This window comes from Uloborus diversus, chromosome 6 (genome assembly GCF_026930045.1).
Source record: "Uloborus diversus isolate 005 chromosome 6, Udiv.v.3.1, whole genome shotgun sequence".
Taxonomy (NCBI): domain Eukaryota; kingdom Metazoa; phylum Arthropoda; class Arachnida; order Araneae; family Uloboridae; genus Uloborus; species Uloborus diversus.
The window spans coordinates 70492128-70509261 of NC_072736.1; the positions used below are offsets into that span (position 1 = coordinate 70492128).

General features: G+C 34.0%; 1 protein-coding gene across 1 annotated transcript; it reads left to right on the forward strand.

Annotated features, from left to right (window-relative positions):
* The first annotated feature begins 7800 nt into the window (after positions 1 to 7800).
* Positions 7801 to 9810, forward strand: LOC129224573 (selenocysteine-specific elongation factor-like). The gene has a single exon (XM_054859054.1). It carries the CDS (start codon positions 7977 to 7979, stop codon positions 9633 to 9635), a length of 1659 nt encoding a protein of 552 aa, XP_054715029.1. The 5' UTR covers positions 7801 to 7976; the 3' UTR covers positions 9636 to 9810.
* Positions 9811 to 17134: the final 7324 nt, after the last annotated feature.

Genomic DNA, 17134 nt, shown 5'->3' on the forward strand with positions numbered 1-17134 from the left:
TTGATGATAGTTATTTTCTTGACTAATGATGATAAAACCTATCACATAAATAAGAACAATTTAAAAGTTAAGAGAAAATATTTAAAACATTATCATATATTAGGTTTATACAGTCACTCAAGTTCTACCTCCCTCCCCCCCCCCCTTTGTAAATTAAAACAATCTATAAATTTGAAAGAAAGATGGGTTAGGGGGCGGCTGTTTCAAATCTTCTCCCTGCCACCCAGAAAAATTAAGATCCAACACTTTGTATTGCACATTTATGTATCTGCTTATAAGTGAAAACTACCCCCCAAAAAAATGTCCCCTAACACACATGTTCGCTGGTTAGTGTTAGTGCAGATTAAAATAATTTAATTATATTTATTACCCACAGGGCCTGATTACTGAAGAGACGGTACAGATGTGATATACCCCCCTCCCCCCTTGGCGAGGATAGAATTTTCAGCTCATTTCGAAAATCGCCAACGTTGGCGATAAAACTTTTTCCGGAACTGATGTGATATACCCCACCCTTGGCGACTTTTTCCTGTTGGCGCCAAGAAAGCGTCGCCAAGAAAACGATGTATGACGACATATGTCATACATCGTTCTTAGCGATGCTTTTTTAGCGCCAACAGGAAAAAATCAGATAAAAAAAACATGATCAAAGCACTTCAGAACACAATATATATAAAAACAACATAAAAGCACAACAAAAAACATCACGAATATATGCTTCAAAAATGTACAGGGCCGGGGTTTTTTGTAAACATATTAAAATACAATGAAATAAATTATTGTATTAATTACAAGTCGAAATTAATGCATTAATTTTTTTTCATCATTTCTCCGGGATACGAGCCCTCGGTCTCATAGCACTTTCGTAATGAGACCTCGGCTCTCCGGCCCTGCCTCGGTCTCATTACGAAAGTATTATGAGACCTCAGGCTCGCCAGGACTTCGCTCCGCTCGGTCCGTTATCCCTCCGACTGTTAATATACATTACAGTCGGAGTATGATCACAGTTATGTATACTACAAGAACCCCTCAAGGATTTGTAAAAACAAAGAATTTTGGAAGTGAGAGGTTTTTTTTGAATTCTAAAATAAAGAACTTACCTTTTTATATGGTATAAATATTCACACTCAGTCTAAAACAATACATCATATGACAATGGCACGTTGCAGATACACACCACGTTGGAGTTAACTTTTAATTAACCTTCAAGTTTGAAGAAACTGGCATTTTCTAATGTTTTACTTCAAAACACAACTACTGAATTTAAACTAACACAAAATAAGCATTCCTGTAAGGTATATTGCACTGTTGGCGCTAAAAAAGCATCGCTCAGAACGATGTATGACATATGTCGTCATACATCGTTTTCTTGGCGACGCTTTCTTGGCGCCAACAGGAAAAAGTCGCCAAGGGTGGGGTATATCACATCAGTTCCGAAGAGACCAACCAGGCGGTAGCCTAAGGCCCCCGATATTTTGGGGCCCCCAAATAACTGCAATTACTTTATAGTCTACGGCTATAATTGTTTCAGCCAAGGGCCCCAAAAAAGTATTTGGCCTAGAGCCCCTCAATAACTTAATCAGGCTCTGATTTTGATTGGTGAAAATCTAGTACAGCAGGCATGGTAATCAAGTGTTGGAAAATAATAGTCTCCTTTTTACAACTAGAAAAAACATTCGAGTTTTGTCTGTGGTATGAAAAAATTAGAGAATCATTTGAAAAATTGCTGTCAATTATCGAAATTTTCCCACAAATAATAACATGCCCTTGCCGAGATTCAAACCTGAGCCTTCAACAAGATAACTTTCTGTTCTCAACAACTCGATTATGCTGGTGTCTGGTGATTACTAATAAAAATTATAAATTACTGAAAAAATTCTTACCAACATTATGAAATTGAATCGTTTCTTTGGCGGCCAATAGAACACTACATCCTACATTGGGATAGAGAAAACAGCGACAAAATTAAATCTGCGCTTAACATATATTTTTCAAAATATATGAACGAACAAGTATAAAATTTTTGCTACCAAGCACAATAGTTCCTAAAACAAATTTCTTCATGGGAACTTTTTGAATAATTTTTGAAAAAGTAAGTTCTATAATTGCGCTAAACATTTTCTACATTTTTACAAATAATTAAATTTTCGCACATTACACTTCAACAAGATGAATAGTGAGCTGAAAAAAACAAAGAAAAGAGGAATCCCGAGGGGATGGAGTATCTGTTTTGTTTCTTCTTCTTCTTCTTCGTGGGTTTAATACCCATAACATAAAATGATGAGGGCTGCGTACGTAGCGCTTTGCCTCCATTACATATAATAGTAAAATTTCATAACATTTAGTGATAAAAGGAAACACTTTTATATGTTAATGCATTTATATATAATTTTTTTTTCCCTATTAGTAATATATAAAACCAAATAAGTTCATTTTGAAACAGGTTATGTAAAAATTCAGAACAGGAGGAAAGGAAAATATGTAAAATAGGAGCTTCTCTTCAGTCGTGGATAAAAGGAGCTCCCAGACAAGACAATCTCAGAACAAGGCCAGGATGCCCCTCCCATGGCTTGGGATTTTGAGGGCCTCTTGGCAAAAAATGTCAGAAAATTTAAATCCATTAGTAGATAATTGATTTAGTATAACTGTTCTTTGGTCCTTGTTTTTATCACAATTCCAAATGATATGATCAGAATTTTCGATCTTTTGGCACGTATCACAAAGGGGGGAGTTTGATTTCCTTATTTTGAAAAGCTTCTCTTTTGTTAGATAGGAATCAGTTAATATTCTATTTAGTTTTGTTTCTTCTTTTCGGTTTTTTATCCATTTGTAATTTTGGTTTATTGACTTTTCAACATCTTTGAATCTTTTGTAATATTTTGAGTTCTCCCAAATTCTCAACATTTCTTTGATCCTCTCTTTTTTAATATAGTTAAAAACGTCTTTCCAGGTACTGATAGGTATCATAGGTGTTTCGGGACATGATTCAGCTTGTTTTGCTAAGTTATCGGCTATTTCGTTATCCGGGATCCCTTTGTGCCCGGGTACCCAGATTATTTTAATCTCTGTCTTCTTTGCTATTTCCAATAAATGGTATCTTGTATTGTAAATTAGTATTTCTTCGTTTCTATTTTTTTCTTTTAGTGCCGTTATTGCACTTAGTGAGTCAGATAAAATTATCACTGGGGACTCATGCTTGATTAGGAATTTAGCTGCATACCAAATTGCAGTAAGCTCCGCAGTATATACTGAGCAATAAGATGGAATTTTTAATTTTCTTTCGATCCTTTCACTTTTGTTTAGTACCGAAAAGGCTGTGTTATTTAATTTTGAGCCATCCGTAGCCCAGATTTGATAATTTGGGTATTGTCTTATAAATTCTTCAAAGGATTGTTTTATGATGAAGTCTAATGTAGAGGTTTGGAATAATTCTTCGTTCAGAACGAAATCAATATTATTCGTATCGTTATACGTTTTTATAGTTTCCCTGCATGCCCAATTTTCAAGAATTTTCGTTTCTTTTTGAATTCTTTCTAGGTCTGTGATAATTTCTGTCATATACGGCTGATTCAATAGGATTATTTTGGTTGAGGAGGAGTAATTTTTGTTCTTTTTGAATTTTTGTTTACAGATGAATTTTATGTAGTTCCATTTAATTCTGTTTTTGATATTTTCCGTTTTAGTAATATATCTTATTAATTTATTTGGTGCAAAGGTGTTCACTCCAAGAGCTTTGCGAATGGCTTTATTTTCGATTACTTCAATCTGATTCTGATTTAATTTTGTATCTTTAACTCTTATTATGCTTCCGTAATCAGCTTTGGCTATCAAGGTTTGTTTGAGAACTCTGAGTGTGTTAATATAGCTAGTGCCAGATTGGAAGCTTCCTAGCCAATTTATGACATTTAACATTTTCCTCATTTTACCACTTAGGTATCTTGTATGTTCGTTCCATTTTAGATTATTTTGGAATATAACGCCCAGAATTTTATGGTTTGTGGACCATTTGATGTTCGATCCCTGTAAGTGAAAGTTATTAGCATTTTTTTCTTTTTTTGGGGAAAAGTCTATCAACACTGTTTTCTCTGCTGATAGTATCACTTTATTTTCTCTGCTCCACTGTTCTAGGGCCAACAGATTTTCATTTAGATTCTCCTCTGCTTCTTCTTTATTTTTCCCTGATATGATGATTGTTACATCGTCCGCATAGCAGAAGATTCTTCCGTTTCTGATGTAATCACCAATGTCTGACATAAAGCAGTTAAATAAGAAAGGTGAAAGGATAGCTCCTTGTGTTATTCCGTGATTAATGGTCATGCTTTCAGAGGTTTTTTTGTTCCAATGAACAATAATTTTTCGGTCAAACAGAAAATTTTGAACCCACCTGATGATTTTGTGATCGATTTTAGCGCGAATTAGTTTTTGGATTAGTTTTGGCGTCCAGACGTTGTCGTAGGCACCTTTGATATCAAGAGCAATGGCGTAAATAAATCTTTTTTTCATTCTGAGAAAATTAATTAAGTTGTATAGGTCGAAGAGATAGTCTTCTGTACCCCTTTCTTTTACGAAACCATAGATGTAGTTGGGGAATAGGTTGGTTGAAATACTTTTATTGATTCTGTTTAAAATGATTTTTTCTATTAGTTTGCTCAGATTCTGGGTTAGGGCTATTGGTCTGTAGCTGGAAACCTGGTTTGGGTTTTTCCCCGGTTTTTTGATTGGAATTATCTTTGTTAGTTTCCAGTCTTCTGGAATTTTAGCGCTTTGTATGCTTTGATTGAATATATCTCTTATCTGTTCTATGCCCCTGTCTGGCAAGTGTTTTAGCATTTTATTGGTTATTTGGTCTGAGCCCGGGGTTTTATCTTTTGTCGTTTTTAATGCATATTTTATTTCTTCAACTGTTATCTCATTTGATATAATGCATTCTCCTTCTTGTGGGGCGATATTAATTTTGTTAATGACTTCGCTATTACTTTCTCTATTTGAGAAATTTTTAACGAAAAGGTTAGCTTGTTCGTCTGTTTCCGTGATTTTCTTTCCATTACTTTCTATTGTTAAATTGTTTGATATAGATTCTTGTTCAAGATTCTTTTTAATTCTGTTAACACTTCTGTAGAGTTCTTGTGGGTTGTTAATATTAAAATTTTGTTTTGCCCAAAATTCTTTTTTAGTCTTTTTTATGTTATTTTTAAGGATGGCATTTGCTTTTTTGTAATCGATCCAGTCTTCTATTAACATAGTTCTTTTCGCCTTGTGTCGTTTTTTATCTCTGTCTTTTTTTAATTTGGCGCACCGTATGTTCCACCATAAGTTATTGTTATTTTTCTTGAAGCGTATGTTAACTGAATGGAGCTTTATAATTTCTCTAATATTATTGGTGATATAACCATAATTACCGTCTATTGAGTTGGAGGGGGTAGCATACTTAAATTTGTCTTCCATTGCTTTTGTGGCTTTTTCCCAGTTTGTGTAGGATTTGGTTGTGTAAGAATCATCTCTTTTTCCTGTATTTGATTTTACTAAAAAAGGGAAGTGATCGCTGCTGCCGTGTTCATCTAACCTTATCCATGAGAAGTTATTGACCATACTGCTTTCAATGATTGCAAGATCTAATATTCCGTCTTCAACCCCTTTGTTTAGTCTCGTTGGTACACCGTCATTTAAAACTAGTAGGTTATTGTCAAGAATCCAATCTTCTATTTTTCTTCCACTAGGAGATGTGAGTCGATCCCCTATGCTTTGAATTCTCCCATTGAAGTCTCCAACAAAGAGAGATGAGTCGTTTATTAAACTGTTTAATCCCTCTATAGTGTCCTCTCCAATGACTCCAGGGGGTCTGTAACAGTTAATTATACTATAGGTTTTTTTGTGTAGGACTACTTTTATATTGAGTGTTTCCATGCCATTTATTACGCTAGGAATACTGTATGAAGGTAGGGTACTTTTGACGTAGGTGCATAATCCACCTCCTCTATGCGGAAAATCTTTTTCTTTATAGTAGGCCACATAACCTCTTAGACCGGGAATTTTATTATCTGGTAACCAGGTTTCTTGAAGGCAGATAATGGATGGGTTAGTCCAGGCTATTAGGAATTTAATGTAATCAAAGTTGGCGAAAAGTCCACGAATATTCCAACATAAGAGAAAATTAAACCAGAACATGATAAAAAACATACGAGAAAAAGGGAGAAAAAAGAGTCCTAAGAAATATTGATGTCGTTTTCGTGATAGGCGTCTTGCTCAAAGTGACTTGAGAAAGGTAGATCCGGTAGTGGTGGTTCACCCGCAACGGAATGTTTAAGTTTGAATAATTCAATTTTTAAGTGTTCTATTTCCGAGTTTTTCAAAGTACAGTTTTCGCAAGGATGTTGTTTGTTTTGGTTGATTAGTGAAATTAAGATTTTTAGTTTCTCGATTTCACTTCTTAATTCCTTAATTTCTTTATCTTTTCTGTCTAGTTTTGTGCTAAGATCCGTTATGGTGATTGGTGTATTATTTTTCTTATTTTCAGCTTTATTGTTTTCGTTTGTTGGTTCTTTCGATGCTGCAATATTGGCCCAAGTTTTAATTGTATTAACCGGATTAGGGGCTGCTTGAGTGTTTCTTTTGATTTTTTCTTTGATGATCGGGCAATTTTTATCTGTTGAAAGGTGTTTATCTCCACATCTTATGCATTTCGGTTCGTTGTCACATTTTTCATGGTCGCCTCCACATGTAAGGCATTTCGTTTTCCCCTTACAGTCTTTTTTTTGGTGACCTAAGTTAAGGCAGTTGAAACACACTTTTGGCTGTTCGATATATTTTCGAGTTTTGTATAATATTCTGCCTATTTTGACTTCTTTTCTCTCTGTTTTTCCGAATTCTTTAACTAATATGACCGGGATTGGTTCTTTAGATCCTTTCTTATTAAACCTTATTATTTGGGCGACTTGTACGCTATCTTTTGCCAAATATTCTGCTATTTCTTCTAATTTAATTTCTGTATCAACATTTTTAACTATGTATTTTGAGGTGAGGGTTTCGTCTATAATTCTGGAGGTTATTTCTTTTTCACCTATTTTTTTTGTTTTGAAGATATTCTTTACCGTTGTTATGTTTTTTGTAGTTATGACTAGGTTTTGCTTGCCTGTAAGTTTGATTGTGTCTTCTGTGGTAACAATTTTGTCCAGCTGTTCGTTGAATATTTTTGTATTATTTGTGGGAATCTTATCCGTTACTCCCGAGATTATAAGTTTGATGCTCTCACAACCATTTTCAAATGCAATTTTTGCTTTTTCTACTATGTTTATTGCAGGTTCGTAAACGTTAGTATCTTTTTTTATTTCCTTTTCTCTGCTATTTACGCCTTCCTCATTTTCTACTTTTCTCTTCGAAGAATTTTTCATTTTCCCAATATCATATCAAAAATAAAACGGGACTTACCGTCTTGAATAATAAAAGAAAAAATATCCAGGATGAAAAACTCCACACGTACAAACCGTATGTCTCGCAACTTCCAAAATTGACACTCCACACGCCACCATCTGTTTTGTTTACTTCCGAGACTGTACTTCCGTTAATCCACAGATTCTCGTAGGCCACGGTTAATCCAACGAATGGTTAAATCGCAGAAGATCTTGATGATTCCTATTAAAATAATTTCAAATTCAAATGACTTGTCTTATAATATTGGTATAAAAAGAGTCTGAGTACATTGCACTATTGAAAAGAGTTTCAAGCTTATAACTTTTTATTAAAAAGGAAATAACCGGAATAAGTACTTTAACTTTCACTTCAAAAATAAAGGGAAAACAGAAACAGACAATGTTTACAATGTCACGTGTTGGATTATGCCGTGTTTGAAATCAAGATAATTTCTTTTAAAAACATTTAATTACAAAGCTGTCAATTTTAATTTGATGTCTTTATAACTCCCTTTTTCATTTTATATTGCTTGATTGAGTGCATATTTAGTTTTCGTTTTATAATTGAAAATGCCGCACAGCGTACTAAATTTCAATGTTGGTGTTTTGGGTCATATCGATAGTGGGAAAACATCTTTATCCAAAGCTTTAAGTACGATCGCTTCCACGGCGTCGTTTGATAAAAATCCACAAAGTCGAGAGAGAGGAATAACATTGGATCTAGGTTTTTCATCTTTTACTGTACCGATTCCGGATCACATCAAAGCACAAGATTGTCATCTTGAAAGTTTGCAGTTCACATTAGTTGACTGTCCTGGTCATGCGTCTTTAATACGAACAATTATTGGTGGTGCTCAAATAATTGATTTAATGATGCTTGTAGTAGATATTACCAAAGGAGTACAGACACAAACTGCTGAATGTTTAGTACTTGGCGAAATAACCTGCAATCACATGATTGTCATCTTGAACAAAATTGATCTCTTGCCTGATGACAAGAGGGAAGCCTCAATTCAGAAAATGTCAAAAAAGATTTTAAAGACATTAGAACGAACAAAGTTTAAGAATTCGGTCATAATACCAGTGTCTGCTAAACCGAATTCTGATGAAACTAATGCAGTTCCCATTGGAATTGATAGTTTAGTTGAATGCTTAAAACATCATACATATATACCTGAGCGAAGTCCTTCAGGCTCCTTTGTGTTTGCTGTTGACCATTGTTTTGCGATTAAAGGTCAAGGCACTGTCATGACTGGTACAATATTACAAGGTCAAGTTTCTGTTTCTGATGTTGTAGAAATACCAAAAACAAAAATTACAAGAAAAGTTAAAAGTATTCAGATGTTTAAAAAACCAATTCAAACTGCAATGCAAGGTGACAGAGTGGGTATATGCGTTACTCAATTTGATCCTAAGGATTTGGAAAGAGGTGTTGTGTGCTCTCCGGGATATATAGAAACTACTGATTCTGTAATAGCTTCTGTGAGCAAAATTCCTTACTTCAAAGGGGTTTGCAAGACTGGCTCAAAATTTCATGTCAGTATCATGCATGATACGGTTATTTCAAAGTGTTCTTTTTTTGCTCCACGAACAGGTTTGGGAACATGTTTGAATGAATTTAATTTTGATTTAGATTATGTGCATCTTGATGAAATTCCTGAAGAGTCTTCTGCGATGCCAAGTGTAGATCCAAAAGTGGATTCAATTTTTGCTTTACTTCAGTTAGCTAATCCTGTGATACTTAATAAAGATGCTGTATATATTGCTTCAAGGTTGGAAACAGACATTCATGCCAATGTTTGTCGTTTGGCTTTTCATGGTAAAATACTAGCTGTGTCTTCATCTAAACAGAACAGTGAAATCTTCCCCACTTTGAAAGTGTACAAAGAGAAAATGAAGGTTGGCACTGTTGATAGAATGGTAAATGAATACCAGGTGATTGTTAGAGACTTGTTTAAAAAGGAAACAAATATTCAGATTTTTGCTAATCTTAAAGTGCTCCTATCTACTGGGGAAGAAGGTATCATAGAAGGGTCTTTTGGTCAGAGTGGAAAAGTGAATGTTAGAGTACCAAATGGTCTATCAGAAAAGGCAATATCTTCTCTGAAAATTTCAAAGAAAGGAAAGCGTGATCAAATTGAGAAAGATAAATTAGACCAAATCACTGTAGAGCTTAAATTTAAAAAATATATTTATGGTAACAAGAAAAAAATATTTCAATCAAAATAGTTGTATAAAATTTTGACTAGACAAATTTGGTGCTAATGAAATGTAGCAGGCAATCCACCACTCGAGTTATCTTGTAACTCTATCTCTAGATGGAGGCAATTAACATGTATCTTTTAATAAAGCAACTATTTTCAGTTGCTCCATCTTTCAAGTAACTATGTAACTAGTACCATTTACATTAATGAAGTTTTTTTTTTTTTTCTTTTTTAACAGAATAGTGCTATTCTGTCTTCAAAATAATAACAGTGGCTCTAAAATTAATTTTAGTTTCCTTCATTATTATGAATTATGTATTATTATACTTTTTACTTTTTGCGTTATATAGGTTTTTGCATTATACAGATCATTTCACAAATTTTGAAACTAATATTCACAATATATCTATATATTAGCACTTCAGAATGAGTTTTATCTATAATGAGTATTAAAATCCTAACATTACAATTAGTTATTCACAAATAAATGTGTTTCACAATCAAAAGGAAGTGAATTATCCTGCACTTCTGCTAGCTTCATGGTTTGCATAACAGCTGCATTTTCAAGAGCCATCTGGTATTTTCTGTTTACTCTGAGTATTAATTTTCATTTAAAATCTCTGAATAAGATGGGAAGATAAAAAACTGTTTCAAAATTTAATTTGCCTAACAATTTTTGTTTGCAAAGCAAAACAGAGGGATTTTTTAAACTTCAAAACCGATTGTTTACTTCAAAAAAGTTGTGCGGGGTTTATAGAGAATTGCATTATATAGGTCGGCCTTATAACAGCATTCTACTGTATGATCAAATTTTTAAAAAATTTGCCATATAAAAATTTTAAAGAAATTTTGGGGAATGGATATATACTTAAAATTGTAAGAAAAAGAAAATGTATTACCACGGCAAATCAAAAAAAATTAACAACTCTTTCAGTTTTGAAGATCTAAATTAATAAACTTTGTTAAAGTTGAAGATCAACATTTGTTTTCTTTTGAGATATAAATAATGAAAGCTTTTGAATTTTACATAGCACTTTAAAAATTTAGTTTTGAATGACATTAAAGAGAATTGAATATCTGATTATTTTGTTCATCGTAGTTATGTATGTTTGAAAAGGGTACAGGTTATCAAGGGTACCCACCTAAGGGGGTCATGGCACAAACTGCGGCATTGAAATTTTTAGGGGGGGAGGGCTGTTTGGTGGGGTATTTTTCTCATTTGGGAGAATCTTGCTTTTGGGAGTTGGGTCTTTCCGATTTTTAGGGCAGTGCGCCCTTGCCCTTAAGGGAGGGGGGGGGGGGTACCTGATGTAAAAAATTTGGGGAAAACAGTCCAACCTGGTTATTGGCTCATCACTCTGTGAGAGGACTGTCTATGAAATGTTTTCAAGTCATAGTCATAGCCAAAAGAGCTTCAAAATACATAATTAAACAGTTATTTATAATAAAATTATGAAAAAAGTAATAATCTTGTACTCTTCATTGGATTTGGTTCTTGTAATTTAGATTTATTGACTAAGATAAGAGACTAATAAAAGAGTCTAAATTTTTCACTTCATACTAAAATACTTACTTTCCAATAAGGGTTTGCTACTTCTTAAATAACAATGTGTATACAATATTACTTTGTACAAAGTTGATTTTTTAATGAAAAAAAAAAGTGCTCTGTTTTCTCTTGAAGGGAGAAGCCAATTGAAGAACTCCTCACTTTTGACCACAATCTTTTTAGATATTGACTGCTAGTTCCCCCTTTTTGAACATTCAAATTCTTTGCCATACTTTAGCAGTGGTGGCAATTTGTGAGGGGGGAGGTAACCCCCCTTCCCCCACTTTTTATGTTTGTTTTTTTTTTTTAATTTAGAAACCAAAACTAGAAATTATAAAAAAAAGCAGAAATGTCAAAATTTTCAGAACATAATTATGTATGTGTTTTATATATCTGTGTATGAAACATTATTTAGCACAGCCTTTTAGTTTATGTATTCATTGTTTAGATACTAGTTAATCACTTGTTTTACTTAAACAAACCATACTTGTTCAATGAAATTATTATCAAGTGTTTGTAACATCTGTGAAAATACTTTGGGGGAAATAATGTAAGTCTAATTCATGTCCAAGTGTTTCTACAAGGAAAGGTATTGTGTACAAAATTCATCAAATGCTTAATAAAAATGTGAGTTAAATTGTTAGATTTGCATCAGTTACCACTGATATGCCCTCAAAACTAGCCTTAACTAAATTTTGTACTTTTTTTGTTCCTTAAAATTTTTTATTTTTCGCTGCAGTTAAAAGTCCTATGGCTTTTAGGTGTTTTTTTTTTCAACCCCCCACCCATTTATCAGTCCCAATCGCCGCCTCTGTACTTGATGATGTGAATTTTTAGCCTCAGGGGTTTAAATAGTATTTATTTTTCTCATACAAGAAGTTTGCAATGACCATTCAACTTCTCAGCTAAGCTAGCTATGATGGTATTTCTCTTCTTAATTTTAAAATCCCCAATTGTTCCCCTTATTTTTCCCCCCTTTGTCTTTTTAAGTTATAGCTGAGTAACTTAATAAACCATACTAGAGACACTTATCTCTCCTTTCTAGTTCCCATCTAAGGCTGAGCACTGTGTAAATCAACTAAAACTACTGTGCAGTTTGCATTCAAGGGAGCCCACATGCGGGGCAAGTGGGGGCTCAAGCCACCCCCTTAGAATTTAGAACTTCCTTGCTTTTAGTACTTTTTCTTTGCAAAAATGTAAAAACATTTCTTCTCCAGCCATTAATGAATAAGTTATAAAAAATGTCAAATTTTAATAACTCAGATCTGTACTGTAATCAGTTTCCATGGGGAAAATATCTGAGCCCCCTCCCCTTACAATTTTGAGTAAGTGCGCCCTTGTTTGCATTCCTTTCAATTGTCTCTCTTCCCTTGTGTCAATGGTTGAAATCTGACATTTCCAGTGCATACATTCATACTCAACTGTAAGGCTTTGCGGAAGCATGCATAGGCTCAAGAAGCATAGATCCAATGAAGGGGGTGGATGTCATGACCACCCCCGCCCTAAGTGACCAATCATAGCTTAAAGTTGCCGTTTCGGGACTTCTATTTCGAAAATATTTCCCCATACCCCGTATTTGAGCCGCATAATTGTACCTTGACACCAGGGCTGTGGAGTCGGAGTCAAAGAGTCGGAGTCGGACTGATTTTGGGATAAAGGAGTCGGAGTCGTTAGAAAACATGCCGACTCCGACTCCGGGCTTCTTTTTTTTCTTTCCTTTTCACTGACTCTCCTTGCATTTTTTAAAAACTGATTACCAATTGGTTCGATTACATGTATAAAAAGATACTAATGAGAAAATAACTGCCATTATGGCAATTAGCTAGCTTGAATGCTTACCGAACTTTCTGTAGCCGTCCCCTAGTTTGCTTGCTTTTTAACTTAACTAATAGCAACTGTCAGCAAACGGTTTTGTTGCCTAACATTTTCATGTAATCACTTTCAAATAAAAATGAAATATAGTGTTTTGTTCGATCTCACTTATAAAATAGTAAAAGAAACGTAACAAATTAGTAAGTCGACACCCGTAGCTAAGGTTGAAACGTTTAAGTGTGATCGGCAAATTCAAAGAAGTTCTGGCGCGAAAGCACGAATCCAAAAGATTCGATGAAATAATCTAATGTTTTTTTCTTTATTAAGACTATTTCTGTAAGCTTGGTTGTCACTGAAAAGTATGGAACAAAATAAGTAAATGATTTCTTGATCACAACACTCAAGAATTGCAGTTAATCTTAAAAATCTTCATATTTAGGTTAATTCTAAAGCAGCCAATAAAATTTAAATTAAAAATTTAGTGAAGAAGAAATATAGGTATAGTAAAAGCTATTCGTACAAATTTGTATACCGCCGCGTTTTATGTAAAATTAGCTCCTGACGTATATGTGCCCTATTTTCGTTGAAATTTTATTGATGAAATATAATTTAAAATATATTCGTGAAAATTTTCAGAATTAAAGTATTTATATTTTTTTATAAACTCTGAAATTAACTTTGGGTGTCATCTACCAGATGGGTGTCACCCGGGGCAAACCACCCCCTCTCAAGAACTTGGATTTAGAAAAAAAAGGTTTTTTTTCTCTCAAGTTACAGCTTTCAAAAATTGAAAGCACACGATTTGATCAATATCTATTTGTTAAACATTAAAGGGGGGAAAATTACAGATAATCCTTTTTAAAATTTTTAAAAGGGATTTTTAAGTCATCTCACTTTTTAACTCGTAACTATTGAAAAGTTTGATTTTTAAATTGAATTTCTAACGCTGTATGGCGTCTTGTGTTTACAATAAAACACAAAATGCGAAATTTTCATAAAAAGGAATTAATATTTCAATCTGTGTTAAGAGGTTTTCCCCCTTCCCTTGAATGGAGAGAGGGAGTTGAAAAAATACAATTAAAAAAATTTAAAAAAAAAATCGGGGTCGGAGTCGGCCATTTTCTTTCCGGCTCCGCAGCCCTGCTTGACACTCCCCTCCCCCCTTTTTCTCTTAATTTCACTCTCCAAAGCCAGGTACTGGATCTGCCCTTGTACAGGCGACAGACACAAGTTGCTTATTACTTATTCTTTTTAACTTTTCCAGATATTTTCATTATTTTGCTGAAAGAATTTCACATATGAAGAAGAATTCAAGCCTTTCTAAACCCTTTAATGTGTTTTGGTAACCAGAGTTTCACAATAAAATTCGTGAAATACAGAGCCGTTCTACACTAAGATTATGGCAAAGTGGAATGATCTCTTGGAATCTCTGAGTAACGAGGTTTGATTGCCATAAATAAGACATTTTGTTTGGAGAAAATAATTCAAAACAACTTTTTTTCTCTGAATATTCTCTAGTATTTCTTCCTTTCAAAGTTGTATTGCTTGATCGCTCTTTGCTAGGGCTCGACTAACTGAAAGTGAGGCCCTAGGCCCACAATTATTTTGGAGGCCCCCTGAAGACTCTCGGAATGCAGTGGTTGATTTACGGGCTTGGGGCCATCTGCATGCATTTACGGGGGACCTCTTTGTCATCACAGAACTACGTAACTCATTTATCATGTGCATTTACCAATCCCTTTTGAGGCCCTCCTAATTGTGACATGGTAAATTCTCTACTACCAGAATTGATAAACGTTCTCCTTTAAGGAAGTTTTTTTTGCAATTTACAAATCATTATTTTAAAAATACTTGTATTTTTTGTATAGCTGTAATGCTATGCATAATTTTGGGGCCCCTTAGGAAGATGGAGCCACAGGCCGAGGCCTAGTTGACCTGTGCGTTAATCAGGCCCTGATCTTTGCTGTAGAAGTAAAATTCAAACATGTATATTAAGATAATTCTTAGGAGTTTACTTCTATTGGTAAAGTTAAATTATCGATTTTGATGAGGAATTATCAAAAAAGGTACCTAATTATAACTTAAAATGAAGTGTGAATTTGCTTCGAAAATAGATTTAGCAAATCAGTAGCATTCTTCAAACCTACTTTATTTTTACTGCCCTGCCCTATTATGTGGGAATTGAGAGTTTTTTGCTAAAAAAGAAAAGATATCTTGAATAGATTTTGAATTGAAACAAAGTAAATGCAAACAAAGCGGTTGGTTCTTTTCATTTGAGTTGAACTACCAGATTTGAAACTACTTGATTTTTAACTGAATATTCAAATGAATATTGTAGAGGTGTTCAATTAGTATTCACACATAGTACAAAAGATATTAATTTTTTCTGTAAATTTGTAAGCATAAAATTAAATTTGTAAGCATGTTCATAAGCAGAAAATTTCCCATTTGCTTGCAATTGAAGTGAAATTTCTCAAACCATATTTAAAATTCTATTTTTTAACTATCACTCAGCAATCTTTGTTTATCTTATAATTTACATTTGCAAAATTGGTTTTCTACAGCATTTTGCAATTGTTTAAAATCATTTTAATTATTTTAAATCATTACTTTAAAAAAAAGAGAGAGACTATCAAATGCATGCATTAAAATATTGCATAGAACTATCTTTTCAGTTTATTTATCCAGTTTTTTTTCTTTTTCTTTTGTTGAAAAAATCAAGTTGTTGTTGTTATCTTGCGCTTATCCAGCTAGACCGGCAATTAGAGGTCTGCTGCTTTCCTTTTCCAACTGTACCATAATTCGGTGTGAAGTCCTATTTTCACAGTACACATTTGCCATAAAGACCCTCTTATAGGGTAGGCAACCATTCACAACACATTCACACATAGGAAGGACAAGAACAGGAGAGAAAAAGTACATCCATGCCTGAGCCGGGGTTGACCGTCAAACTTCTCTGACCACTAGACAAGGTGGCCGGCGAAAAAATCAAGTAATTGCTTCAAAAATGAATGAGTTTTTATTTTCAAGAACTTTTATTTCCTACTTTCATTCGGATATGAGGTAACTATTTTATTCTATATTTATATATAACTATATTTATATTAGAAATTTAGTCATTCCAAAAACATTTTTCGTAAGCTGGTTTAACATGGAAGGAAATCCATTTGTGATGGGTTTTTATGAAATTCTTAATAAAAATAGTGAAATGTTTTACAGAACTTTTTCTGATCTTATATTTTAATTTTCACTTTATTCACTTGGAACTAAACTGGGCTTAACTAGGCTGGTCTTAGTTTTCTAATCCTTCAGGACTGTGGAGCAAATAAGCATGCCTTTCATGAGGGGAGGTTAGTGCAATAGAAGTAAAAAAAAGCAAAAGGTATATTGCATATAAATTTAAAAAATAATAAGGGTGGATTGGCGTAGGGCTGGGCGATGCATTGATGCAAAGACAAAAACCGATGTGCATCCCACATCGTTAAACTGCTTTAGAATTTTTCTATAAACCGTTGCATCGATATTGCTCTGACGTACAGACATTGGTCCAGGGTTACTGCCATTTAATTAGCAGTGTGTCTATACAGTCTGGCTGAACAATGACGGTGCGAAGAGTTAGACCTTCATTTCTCTCATAACATGTAAGAAATACTCTTATGGCTTTAGTTATTGACGAATGATACAGCCTGAGTAAAAGCTTTAAGGCCAGAAAGTTTTTTTGTGAAAAAAATAAAATTATATAAATCTAAGGGATTTTAAGACAACTGAATTACTCTGGTGTGCAAAAATTAAAGACAAGACGGTTTTTTTAATATAACTTTGTGCAAAAGCTTTCCAAATCAGCACATTTAATACCGTAAGATCTCCAATACGTAAGGACATGTCTAATGTAAGCAACACTTGCTAAAAGAGAAATCAGAGGGATAAAAAGAAGCTTTATTGAAAAAGTAGCATGGAGCGCAATGCGACTAAAGGCCGAAACATCCCTGTGATGGGTGTCCAGCAAGAAACATTCGGTCTTTAGTAGGAGATATGATCTCCGCTCACTGCTAGGCAGGTTTCACAGCATCTGCCCATGCTGAGAATGAGGGTGTCAATGAGTTGTTGAGGCATTGCTGCCCATTCGTCTTGCAGTGCCAATCGAAGCTCCCGAATCGTTACTGGTG

Bases quoted from the DNA above. Each gene is read 5' to 3' on its own strand.
- LOC129224573 (XM_054859054.1), top strand. From the start codon at position 7,977: ATGCCGCACAGCGTACTAAATTTCAATGTTGGTGTTTTGGGTCATATC.